This window comes from Planococcus citri, chromosome 3 (genome assembly GCF_950023065.1).
Source record: "Planococcus citri chromosome 3, ihPlaCitr1.1, whole genome shotgun sequence".
In the NCBI taxonomy this organism is placed as follows: Eukaryota; Metazoa; Arthropoda; class Insecta; order Hemiptera; family Pseudococcidae; genus Planococcus; species Planococcus citri.
The window spans coordinates 46,960,429-46,973,495 of NC_088679.1; the positions used below are offsets into that span (position 1 = coordinate 46,960,429).

The 13,067-nt window shown below is 33.0% G+C and overlaps 3 protein-coding genes across 4 annotated transcripts in view; 2 read left to right on the forward strand and 1 right to left on the reverse strand.

The window, feature by feature from the left end:
- LOC135840076 (cuticle protein 8-like) overlaps window positions 1-13,067 on the reverse strand; it is a 129,907-nt gene that overhangs the window by 28,541 nt on the left and 88,299 nt on the right. The gene's annotated exons all lie outside the window — the stretch shown is intronic.
- LOC135840082 (cuticle protein LPCP-23) lies at window positions 2,303-5,167 on the forward strand. 2 transcript variants are annotated; one of them, XM_065356420.1, is made up of 3 exons: window positions 2,303-2,435; window positions 4,591-4,693; window positions 4,803-5,167. In XM_065356420.1, the coding sequence occupies exons 1-3, from the start codon at window positions 2,424-2,426 to the stop codon at window positions 5,015-5,017; spliced, it is 330 nt and encodes a 109-aa protein (XP_065212492.1). In that variant the 5' UTR covers window positions 2,303-2,423; the 3' UTR covers window positions 5,018-5,167. The 2 variants fall into 2 exon arrangements, with proteins under 2 accessions (XP_065212492.1, XP_065212491.1); XM_065356419.1 differs by lacking the exon at window positions 2,303-2,435 and adding an exon at window positions 2,532-2,594.
- Window positions 9,295-13,067, forward strand: part of Snmp1 (Sensory neuron membrane protein 1) — a 31,996-nt gene continuing 28,223 nt past the window's right edge. The window contains exon 1 of the mRNA XM_065356391.1: window positions 9,295-9,501. Within this exon, the coding sequence (XP_065212463.1) occupies window positions 9,394-9,501 (108 nt within the window). The 5' untranslated portion in view covers window positions 9,295-9,393. The remainder of the gene's footprint in view (window positions 9,502-13,067) is intronic.

Sequence of the window (13,067 nt, forward strand, 5' to 3'; positions counted from 1 at the left end):
TTCCTTTTTTTGTTAATTATACATACGAGTACCTTAAAACATGAGTAAATTTCAATAGAGAGGCAGTTCGGAAAAATATTTACATTCACTATTATAACGTCGAGTTTCCCTGGAGCCTTGGGGATGAAATGGTACATCTCATCACAAAATTAAAATAAATTTTTAAAGAAGCAGAGACCTTCCATTTGAGTTTTGGGACATGAGTGCGAATTTATCAAATGATATTTTGTTAGGAAAACAAAACCTCATAATGATTCGGTTATAACACTATAGGTACCTACTTGGGGTGAATCGCGAAAAAAAAACAGTTTGCGGATTTTGAACAAATACAGCAGAGATTTCCATTTTTTGTTGAGAGTTACTGAGAAAAAATGCTACCTTCGGAGATGTCTCTGCAGGGGGAAAATGGGCCCTCAAATAGGGGACATTTTCGAAAAAAAATCATGGATTTTTCGCTTTTGTCACTAGGTACTCAACCTGTTTTGGGATGGTCAAGTTTCAAAAGATAGTATGAGAGATAGGGTTTTACTGAGCAGTTAAAAATGTGCAAATCGCTCATTTTTGGATAAATTTGTGTTTTAAAAATGTTTTTCTTCGTAATTATTTCGCATTAATTTAGCAAAACTATTGAAAGATATCATTCCAGAAACTAGGGAACTATTTTGGAACGCGATGACATTTGCTGTAAATTTTTTTCACATTACTGCCAATTTTAAAAAATCAAGAAAATCGCCAAAAACTTACAAAATAATATTCCTCCAGTTTCAGAATGATACTTTTCAATATTTATGCTAAATTAAATGGAGTTCCATTTTTGAATATTTGTCACAAAAAATTTATGAAAACATTGATAGGTAAGTACCAATTCGACCCACATTAAATTATAGGTTTATGTTTACTACAATGAAAAAAAAGAACTGCTGAGCACGTTACTCTATTTTCTATCAAGTCCAAATAAAGCTGGTGAGTAATTAAATCAATATTTACTCGTATTACGAGAACACCAATAATAATTAAAAAATCTTATCACGTAGATGAATGAATTCAAGCTTAAGACCAGGTCGTTGTTTCAATTTCATTGAAATGAAGCACGCCACATAACAAGGCTCGAAAGAAAAATTATAGGTCTACTTAGTTTAGAAAAATATAACCGGGCAGGTAATTCTAATTACTGCTCAATAGAGCTGATATACTCCGGGTAATGATCTTTAGAATAATTATTTGGTTGTGATTGAGAAACTTTTGAAAAAAAAAAATGTATTTGAGTTGCTCATAACAGCTTAGGACTATTATATCCTCTCTCGCCTAAAAGCATCAATTTTGGTCACAAAATTTTGTCTCGCAATGATGAGTGATACCTACCATATAACACACCACCACCATGCATTTGTACCAAAATCGTAAATTTTTTCCATGTTTTGTAATTTTTATCAAGAAAATTGAATTGCGCCGTTTTGGGAACACAAAAATTAGACATTATCATTTTCATTGGATGTGATAATTTTTCAATTTGGATGAATGCACCCGCCTGAAATAGGAAAAAATTTGAAGATTTTTAATTTTGCTTAAATTTACACCGTAAGGAACTTTTCTTTAAACCTTTAAATATACTACAATGCGGATCCTCTTCCAACGTCCACGGGAATATTATAAGATATACTTTTCAAGTTCTTCATATATTTAATACCTATTTACCTTCAATTTCATTACCATTTACTTTCGCCAAGTTTATGAGAATAAGTGTACTAGACAATCTTATATTTTTCCAATTATATTTCCTATAGGTACTATACTTCTATGCGCATTCGTTACGCTAAATAAATATTAAATTACATCTTGTGATTTTGCCATCAAAACATTTCATGCAACGTAGGTGTTCACCGTTCACGTAGAAAAGAATATACGGCATATTGGTAATACGATCGCATCTTATATCTTTGCTCCTTCACGTTCATTCAAACTGAAAATGATCAATTCTATCGCTCCTATACATGAACCATCTAAAGATTACTCAAGATTACAGTAGATTAATGCAAAGTTTTCGAATACCTACCAGCGTGTATTCTTACTTAATATCCAAGCACGCGAAGTACCAACTCACATTTTTGTAGCAGAAGAAAAAAAAAAAACTTAAAATTTCATAGCGCACGTGAAATATTTCAAATATCAGACGACAACCTATTATTGTAAAACTATTGTAAATGAAATACGATTGCAAAGTGGTAATGACCATATTAGCCAACAGATTGTCAATAAACCCATAAATAGATCTATATCATCAAACTAGGTACCGGCATTTTATGTCATATAGCTTTAGTATATAAACTGTAAAACAATATCTGTCAAGACAGTAATCTTCATCATTTCTGCAGTGATCATTAGTCTTTCAGTGCTTAAAACAAACTTTAAAAAATAAAATAAAAATGCATTTCAAAGTAAGTGAATTTTTTTTTAATTTTTACGAATATTTTCGCGATTAACTATCTACGAGTACGTTCGCACCTAATTAGCTAAAATAGCGTCGTAATTTTGTACCAACGAAATTAATGCTAATTTTTTTACTTTATAATCCGCAGTGTACAAGACTACAGGCGGTAATGTTAATTTTTAAGTACATTAACTAACATTAATTTTCTGAAAGAATAACTTCTTAAATACCTATTGGAATAAGACCTTTGGCTATCATTTTTTTGGTTCTTTGTCGTTTCGTCAGTAGCCGTGCATTTTTTTAAATTTCTAAAATTCGATTAACTCGGGTGGACAATTTTTTTGAAGATATTTATAATGAAAAATGTACAGTATCACAGTATCAGTCAAGGTGGAGTCTACCTTTAAAAAAAAAAGTAAAAATATAAATATTCAAATCTTCAGTTTTTATCGGAGTTCAATCTCCCATCTTCCTCGTGAGGACTTACGCAGGTTCCTATTTCCTACTCGTTTTTACTATATACAAATCGAATTAATTTCTTTTAGTTTTTTATTCATTTATTTAATGGTCTATCTTTCTATACCTATTTAATGTTTACTTCTTTAAAATTGATCTTACTGAAGTTTTGGGAACTTTTTTTGCTTAAATGCTCACAGCATTCTTACGAAAACATCAAAAACGCACCTAAAAAGTATACCTAGATGTTTCTAGTTTTTAAACCCGATTCCCAAAAATGTCGAAAGATTTTGACCAAATTTCATGGAAAGCTTTATTTTGAGTAGAAAAACACTAATGCAAATTTTTAGGCTCATAACTGAAATTTGGTATTCAAAGAAGAAATAGTACCTGTGGATTTTCGAAGGGTTGAGGTATTTTTAAAAAATCGCAGATTAATTTTCGCGCCTCTAACCAACCTACTTCTGGAAAAAAGGCAATGTTCTAAAAAATAGTACGGATCTCGCATCAATCTAGACCTAGTCCATTGCTGTCAAAATCTCAAATCACCAAAGATTCTACTGGATGTTTGATCAATTAAGTATTTCGTTTGGGCAATGTCGCGTTTCATTTTAAATTTTGACTCGTTTCATTCCCTCGCTTTTCTATCTTTCCTCCGCTATTTTGTTGGTACAAAATTTTATTTTTTCAAATTCAATAGCAAATAAATTTCAACGTACAAATTTGAGAAAAAATTCGACAGAATTTCGCAATATTATTACTTAATTGGGCAACCGATCAACATCATCGTATCGAAGCTTTTCGAAAATCTGAACACTCGAAAACGAATGAAAGTATAAACGATGAGCAAATCAGATATACTTAACCTTCGTCCGTCAGAATTGAACAAAAGATTTGCAAATAAGCAACATCAAATTCAAATTCTCGTTAATAGATATGCCGTAAAAATTGAAAAATAATGATTTTTCAAAAATACTCGAAAAATAGCACGAAACTTAAACGTTTTGGATTCTTTTTGTAAAATTATACAAGTACATAGTTACGTATTATGTTTCAAATTCTAGGCCAAGAAACGCATCAAAGTATTTTTACGGAGTATTGTACGTAATTTATGCGGAACCCTATTAAATAATAAAAACATTTAAATCGCAAATTTTATCAATTTAACGAGCAAAAAAATCATCATTCGATGCAAATAAATAATATGTATTCAACCATCAACTTATGAATTTTAACCAAAGAAATAAAATAAATTACAGAACTTCAAACGATTAAAATCGATATGTTTCGTTTTAAGGATAATTATACCCCGTCGCATAGTAAAAACATGGTCGAAAAAAGTGTGTTTTGCAAAGGCAACCCCGAACCACCCAGATCCACGCAAAATGTATCTACTTGTGCGAAGGAGCTCGCTCACGTTATCCATTCTTTTTTATTTTATCGTTTAAATATTTAACTTTTGGTGACAGAAGTTAAAACAGAAGTTAAACTGAAAAGAACCGGCAAATTAAATATTTTATACGTTTGACCTTTCAAAAGCCGTTTTAAAAAGTTGGAATATCGTTTCATTGATTTTTTTCCTCTTTTAAAGTTGACGTCATCGATTGTAGGTACGACAAAATAGAAAAACATGAAACAATTACCTACGCACCGTAGTGAAATTTTTGAAAAATTGATTCATCAAGCTACCATTAATTTTCTTCCAGGCCGCAGTCTTTTTCCTCCTAGTCGCCATCAGCTGTTTTGTCCAAGGAAGTCCGATCCCTGAATCTGCAGCCAAAGAAAAACGTGCCCTCGTATACTCTACCGGTAAGTGATCTTTATTACGTATCAGCGAATCGAGACAAATTTTTCGTACTAATGCCTACGCCTACACCAATGATGAAATTAACGCGGAATTTTTTTGTTTCGTTTTCAGCTTACCATGCCCCAATATACTCGCATGCTCCAGTAGTAGCCTCTCCGTACTACGCTCATGCCGCACCAGTTGTAGCTCATGCTCCAGTAGCCCATGCCGCCACTTCCTACTCTTCGTTCACCATCAACCACCCGATTGTTGCTCATGCTCCAGTTGTAGCTCATGCTCCAGTATACACTGCCCATGCTCCTTTGTACGCCAGTTACTACCATTAAAATGTTGAATGTTCAACTTTTCAAGCCATCCTTTCGTACTGTACAGCTTTCAGCGTGTATTTTTGATCAATTTATTTATTCAGAAGTGGTTACTACATACAATCAAGTTTTTGCAGTTTTGTACAAATCAATAAAAATTTTATGAAAGCAGCCTTCTTAGAAAATATTTCGGCGGGGTTAAATATCGTATATCAAGGAGCGGTTTTGAAATTGAGTACGTTTACGAAACTCGTCTTCAGCAATTCACGTGTTAAGGTTAATAATTATGCATTTTGAAAAGAAGATCGAAAAACAATTTAAAATCGTTCAGAATGGTTTTGAGAGTGAGTAGTAAATGAGATACACAGAAAACAATCACTTGAATTTAATCTTCAATGAACCGATTAAAAATCTGCGGGAAATATCAAAACGACTCGAAACTGACACCGATCGATTTCATTTGTGTGGTCAAAAATGAACACCAACTCAAATTTCAGATTTCAACCGTGATTGGATCAGTTTTTCATTTTTTAGTAAAAACCAACTTTAAAAATTAAATACACATACCTACCTACAGTAGTTGGCAAAGTTTGTTTGCAGGTACACAGCTATTTTTATTCTTCATGTTCATTATTACACATTTTTTATCATCTCCCTGAAAAGGCAGAAATAATTTACAAAACTGTGTCCAGTGATAAATTCGTATGTAAATTCTTCAAAAGATACTTGCGTCCCTATTTTTGAGAATCTATTTTACTATCATCTTTGTCTATTCGTAATTGCCAATTTTCCGTACCCAAGTATTTTGAAGACCCAATCACGTTGACATATACAAGTATGTATGTAATTTAGAAAAAAAAATTTCTCACCCAAAATTACAAAAGGGTATAAAAATTATCAACCCAAGTTTTCATCTTCCTTTAATAGTAACTTTTTTTTAAAAAAACCTCTTTAAAGAAAGAGATTTTACGTATCTGGAATATTCTGGCAGGTATTTTGACTATTTGTTCCAATTTCACTGTACGACAAGACGTAGTCGTATACAATCCAAAGTGAAGTTCTTTTATTTCCGCATGCTGTGGATTGTCACCCTTATACACACATACCCCTCCAGCTATACATATTTCTTCGTCACTGATACTCTCTGGTAGGTATGGTACATATGTACCTACATGTGAAAGAAACGTATTTTTTTCAATTTTACAAAATGTGTCTCGACTCGGCCTGTAAGTTATAGGGGGTATTCGCGCATATTTCCAAATAATTCCACATGCTCTGGAATTCAGTTCAACAAAATCTCGTTTCCTGTCAGCTCTGAAAATAAATAATAAAGTACAAACAGCTGAATATTAAACTTGCAAATTTATATCTTTCTCTCCTAATATCAGATTTCGTCAATAAAACAGTCAAAAGGGTCGTATTTTTGTTCTATCGACATTTCCCCTCTATGTTCTGTGTTCTTTTCCGACAAACCAGTAGGTATACGTATGTAGTGTAAGTAGGTGGGTCTATTGGTAAATATAATCGTATTCGCTGTATATTTTTTTTTGCTTCCGTCTCTCTTTAGAAGTTTTCTAAGGTCGAATTTGTCAATTTCTATGACAAATATGAGTAAAGTTTCAAAATGCTGCATCAAATATTTACCCAGAACATTGAGCTATAAAGTTAATTTAAAACGCGCTTGTTCGTAAGATTCAAAAGATATAGCCGTATAATAAGGGCGATGAATCTGATGTATCTGCCATCCTTTTTTAAAAACTAATTTTTGACCAAACTTTTTTAAATTTTGCAACGTAAGAATTCATCACCTCCCGAATTCCATATTTCTCTCCTCCCTTTCTGAAAAATGTCGTACCGAGAATCCCTTCTCAATGTTGGAAAAACTCAAAAAAATGGCAATAAATCCAATTTATCCAAAATGTCTCCATTTCTACGTCAGAATTTTTGCTAGGTACTAAGTGATTCCTGATAAGAATGTACCAAATCAATTAGTGTAAGAATTGAAATATAGGTAGCTATAAATTATAAAAACGTAAAAATTCAAATTTCCAATTTTTTGTGTTCTTTTTTTTAAGAACGGTGAGATGAGGGGAGTTTCCCTGTATGATTTACTTCATCCATATGTTTAGAGATTTTTTGGATAAAACAAACAACTTCAGAACTTGGGAGCAAAGAAAAACGTAAGTACTTTTTTCACAAACACGTATAAATATTGAGCCACCCTTAACCTATATATTAATCAGGGATAGGGATAAGGGTGGAGTTAGAATTAGTATACAAGTCGATTTTACCCAAGCAGGGACCAAATTAGGGTGTTGAAACTAGAGAGTTCTCAATTTAAAAAATTTTGTGCAATACGTAATTCGACTTTTTCATTGCACAGTAAGTCAATGGTCAAAATACACATCTGAACCGGCAGACGCCGATTTTTGCGACAACCGCAAAAAATGGTTAAAGGTAGCCCACATTGGCCCCCAAATAAAGTTATTTGTGCTAAAGATGATTTTTAGCCGTTCTACAGCAATTCCAAGTTTCTGGAGAAATGATAAAAAATCGCTGGAGGCTCCAGAATGACTTGAATTGAGGTTTTACGAATTTCAATAGTCGTAAATGAGTTGGGGACCCCATCTGAACCACTTACCGAGAAAATTCCATTTTTCATCGATATTTTCTATTTTTGGTATTAATTGATAATTTTTCAGATTTTTCAATTTTCAAAAATTCACCAAAAATCGAGAAATCAACTTTAGCACTTGAAATTTTGGATTTGGGGTCCTGAGGTGGTCCCCTTTCGATCTAGCTTTGATTCGTTCATTTTCGTTTCTGGCGGTTCAGGTAGTTCCCTTGCTAGTATAATAAGGTAGGTACATCCTACTCATTATGGAACGGGTTAAAAAAATTGAAGATTTCCAATTTTTCTACGTATTTTTTGATGAATTTTTTAAAATGGCCAAAATAGTCTGTTCAATATTCATTTTCTACAAAAAGACCAAACATGAAAATAAAAATCTGAAACTCGGTTTGTATACAAAGTCGACTCTTCCCCCCTCCCCGAATCGATTGGCACGGTTTTCCAGCCAATCTGTAGCCTTCGGCCAAAGCTTCTTTTCTCCAACAATTTCAAATGGCTCCAGAAGGCGTTGTAATCAATTTCGGCAACAGAAAATTTGATCCTATCATAAGTTCGGTATTCCAAATCGATTAGTGTCGGTGAATCGAAATCCGCGATGACAAGTTGAAAAGTGTATTTTTTTACAAAGTTGAAAAATCTCAATTTTTAAAAAATTTCAAAATCGTAAATTTTTGCAATAAATTGCTCGAAACTTCGCCTAGCCTCTGAAGTCAACCACTCCCCCCCCCCCCATTGATTGCCATCCTTTTTGAAGTGATCTGGAGTCTCCAGCAAAAGTTGACTTTTCTCTAGAAATTTCAAATGGCTCCAGAAAACGTTATAATCAACTTCAGCAGCTGAAAATTTGCTTCTGAAGACTTGGTGTCATGCTCTTGCAGCGAGCCAAATTTCATCTCGATCGCAGTTAACGAATTGTAGAGGTTCCCTTGTAAGTTAGGTGTTCATTCTATGATGAAGTCTTATCTTTTCAAACCCACATTGCAATTTTAGAAAAATCCTTGCTCTCGCCTCGCATAAACAGCATTACGTAACACATCTCAAAACTTCGTGTACTACCTGGCCCACAAAATGTTACATTATGCTCGCATCTAGCCTCTCCACCAAAGTCGTACGTTGACCCTCATCTTCTTCAAAATGAGAGGATTAAGCACAGGCTTCTATACGATATTTTGAGCAGCACAGGAACGCGCGATGCGATTATATAAGTGTTCTCGTAAAAATATACCTATATTATTTATAGGCAAGGCATGCATATCTATACTCGCAAAATAACACGTATTTACCTATGACCGATTCGGTAATTCATAGACAAAGCGTTAATTGAACGCATTTTAGAATACTTTAGCTTCTGAAAGTGCTCGCTTAGCACACCCATAATTTGACAGTTCTACTTATATCGTAAATAAAGCCTAAATAAACAAAGTTCGATACCTTTTCCCCACGTAATCAAGAGTCCGAACGACGTCCCTATCATCTGTCATGGTTCAGAAGTTCTACAGAGACGATTATAACCGCGCAGTATTTCTTTAAATAATGTATTAGTTAAACTTCATAAGGTTGTTTTTGCTTCAATATAATAATATATCTAAACACGAAGACCTGGACTTAAATATTCCACGCAATGTTAAAGACCTTGAAAAGGTATCGAAGTTGACTGCCATAAGGTAAATGTCGCCGAATTCTCAACCAGTCTTCATGGTAATTTTTATTTGTTCGCATGGTATCCGTGTAAACTTAAAAATTGTTACCGAAATAGCTGTGAATCATGGTTAAAACGACTACGTTGGTCGTTACGGGGCTAATCTTCATCGGTCTTGGTGCATTTATAGGATGGTACGGATTCCCGAAGATGCTACATTCGAAAATTACACAGGTAGAGAAACCAAAATATATCATGTTGTTCAAAGCATCCCTGTAAAAAGCTTTCTCATTTGTGGATCAGTCAATATCGCTCATATCATATCCTAAAGTTTTAAAAACAAACCCAAAGTGAAGTATTACGATACTTTTTTTAAAAAATTAATCTCAAAATGGTACATATGCAAAATGAACAAACATTCCAAAGTGTTAAATTACAGCAGTGTCCTTCAAAGCTACCGAGAAATAGAAAGACATTTTCATAATAAGTATACCTAATCGGAGACATGTCGAAAAATTCAGTGAAAATTCAACAGATTTTTCACGAGAGCCACAATCGCCAATGAATGAATAATTTATCATTGAAATGAAAATTCTTCAACTATACCCTTTAGGTATATCGGAATCTCTCGGGCAAATACGTAGGTATGTTTAAATCCAGAAATTTAAAAAATGAAAAACAAGTTGAGGTGAACTTCGCTTTGCCAAAATAACCATTCAAAAGACAAAGAACAGAAACTCCTCTGACGGAAATGAACTTCCTCAAACTTTTCTCTTATTTTGATATCTTTATAGAAAGTTCTTCAAAACAATTCACATAACATTACGCATTCGCTGTTTTTTTATTTTCGGTTTTCAACTTTGAAAGCGATGAAATCTTCGAATTCCCTTTACCTTTTGATTTTACTATCACGTTAAAATATGTACACAATATAACGAAGCTAAATATACAAAATAACATTCTTGCTGGCGATTTCTCTACGAAAATATCTTCCACTGTTTACAACCAAGACGCGAATTATTTTGAAAACTCTTTCAGAAATAGGATCTACCTTACGATCTTCAAGTTTTCAAGAAAATATTAAACCGACGATGATTGTTAACTTTTCGAGGTATTTGAAAAATGTAGGTACCTCTTTTTAGAGTTTAAACCACATCAAAAAACTCAGCAAAAAGATAAATATCAAAAATTTTTTACATTTTTTCCACCCAAAACTTTATCCGTAATATTTTTTGTTCATGAAATTTTTCTTTTCTGCTTCATCTACTTTTTTTCACAACAAAATGTGAGTAGGTATATACCTATCTACTTATGTACTTAAATTTTCAATGAAAGTATAACCAAACGAAAACGCCAAGCCAAATATTTTCAAACCCATATTAACTACAAATAACTCAAACTCACAACTTTGTTTCTATCTGATTAAATACTTTAATTCGTTCGTTTTTGAGCCGTTCACGAATACCTATACTCATCATCTCAGTGATAAATTCATTTCAGCACACGAACTTCTAAAGCAGTCAACTCAAAATCAAAACTTTTAAAACATTTGTAAATTAAACGATTCCCAGTTGATTAAATTGACTCCCCCCCCCACTCTATCTACGAGTGTAATAATCTTATAATTATAAACACCCAAAAAATAATAATAATAATTTCACACCCAAGTTGAACTAAAAACTGATATCATCAAAGCATAATAATTTTGGGGAAAAATTTATTAGGTCATTTATATTTCATTTACCTAACACTTACCTATTACTGTAAATCAAATACAGCTAACATTTTTGCTGCTTGAAGTAGGTATAATCGTAAAAAAAGAAACGTTTGACGTGCTATGCTTTCCAAAAACTAAAAGAAAAGACGTTCAGATGAAAAAATACATACCTATTTAATACAAGTAGGTTAACTTGTCCAGTTTCTCAAATAAAATGTTGGTATTCTTCAAATGCTATACCTATCTACAGAGTGCACAGAATCACAGAAATATCGAGTACATAGTACCCTCAAAAAAGTTTTTAGCTAAACGTTTCGGCTGGTCGCACTGAATGATAATAATGATAGCACATGATTGGTTGTTAGACTGAAGTGTTAACACTTCACCAAGCATATGCATCTTTTTCACGTTGCCAACCTATTTTTTTAATAAAAAACTTTCTTTGGAATACTCGATATTTTTGCGCACCCTGTACCTACTTTTACCGACCTATCTATCTACCTACATGGCCTATTTTTTGAAATTATACGTCATATGAAAACGAAGGAATATATTTTTAAAAAGTCTTAACATACTCATATGTCATCACATTTGTCATTGAACAACTTTGTTATATTAGGGCAACAATTTTCATAATTTAGGTATAGCTTCTTTGAAAAAAAAGAAAAAAAACATTCCTTATTTGATGACTGATGAATGATGACATTTAATGTTCCTAATCACGAACAAACTCATAAGAAGTAAACAGGATAACAGATAATACGTATTCAAGCCCCATGTTGCCAATTAACAAATATTTCAATTTTTTAAACGCACGGCGAACATTTTGCAGCTATGAAAATACAGAAAATCAAAAGATTCAATAATACAGGGTTCCCAATAATATTAGGCATATCTACAGCGAAAAATTTAGTGAAAAAATGTGCATTGGCAACGCTGTGCCATATCAAAACACATTGACCATGACCAATGTCGCCAAGCCACATAAAATTCTCGCCAGCTATGCCCAATATTATTGGGGACCCCGTAATAAATCAAAGTGCTTACATATGGGTAGGTGTAAGTGCAAATAAATAGGCGATCCCGAAAATTCATTCAAGTGTTCACAGCTACACCATAATCGTAATTTCATAATTATACTTACGAAGGTAGTAAGCATAGGTAGGTATGTAATATAAAAACTAAAAACTTTACAAATTTGGGGTCTTCACAGAAGTTGGAGCTTGGAAGGGATTTTAACGAAAAGGAGTTGTCATAAGACGAAGTCTGGTCGACTCGACTTCGGCATTATTTTACAAATTATATGCATGATATTCGTACGTATACGTTGATAGGTGCCGTATTGAAAGATTAAACATAGGTAGTTAGTTACCTAATACGTTCTGCAATTCATTTCAAACAGGGAGTTTCACTAGGGAACGAATTAATTATTAAATTTTACAACTCAATTTGAATGAACGTAATTCAAAAATCGATCCTTCGAGAACAAGTTAGAAGTAAGAAAATTTCCGAACAACGCCATAGGTATCCGTAAACAAACGAGTTGCAGTGATAAAAACGTTAATTTCAATTTTTATTTTTTGTTTATTTTGCTCAATACCTATCTATTGTTTAATCCTTAACGATGCATTCGTGGATCAGCTACATACAAACTATTTAATATCTTTTGAAACGAGCTTTCCCACCAAATAATGTGTTTCTAACGAGCAACATAATTGCCTTCATCGGCAGGCGTCTACCGAATGCTTTTAAAAGAGGGTGCAAATATGTGTTTTTCTATCGTGGATTAAGGCAGAATACGGAAAGAAAAAATTGTGACAGAGAAGAAGCTGAAATTGAGTAAAAACAGAATTTGATTGGGTATTTTCTCACTCGAAGATGGAAAAAAGAAAAGTGGACATTTTTCCATGGAATAGACTTAAACTTTTCGACGACTTTTTGCGTTTACCGAGTACAGTAAAAATTAACGTGTACCAATCAACAGAAAACATCTCAAGCATTTTCAATCTAAAGAAAATTCAAGAGTTTAACGATGACTACGAATTTTTTACACTTATTCTTGCATTTATTTTTTCTTCTTGTT

Bases quoted from the DNA above. Each gene is read 5' to 3' on its own strand.
- LOC135840082 (XM_065356419.1), top strand. From the start codon at position 2,547: ATGCTAATTTTTTTACTTTATAATCCGCAGTGTACAAGACTACAGGCG. The intron at 2,595-4,590 runs GTAATGTTAATT...ATTTTCTTCCAG, and splicing joins AGTGTACAAGACTACAGGCG to GCCGCAGTCTTTTTCCTCCT. The intron at 4,694-4,802 runs GTAAGTGATCTT...TTTCGTTTTCAG, and splicing joins TGCCCTCGTATACTCTACCG to CTTACCATGCCCCAATATAC.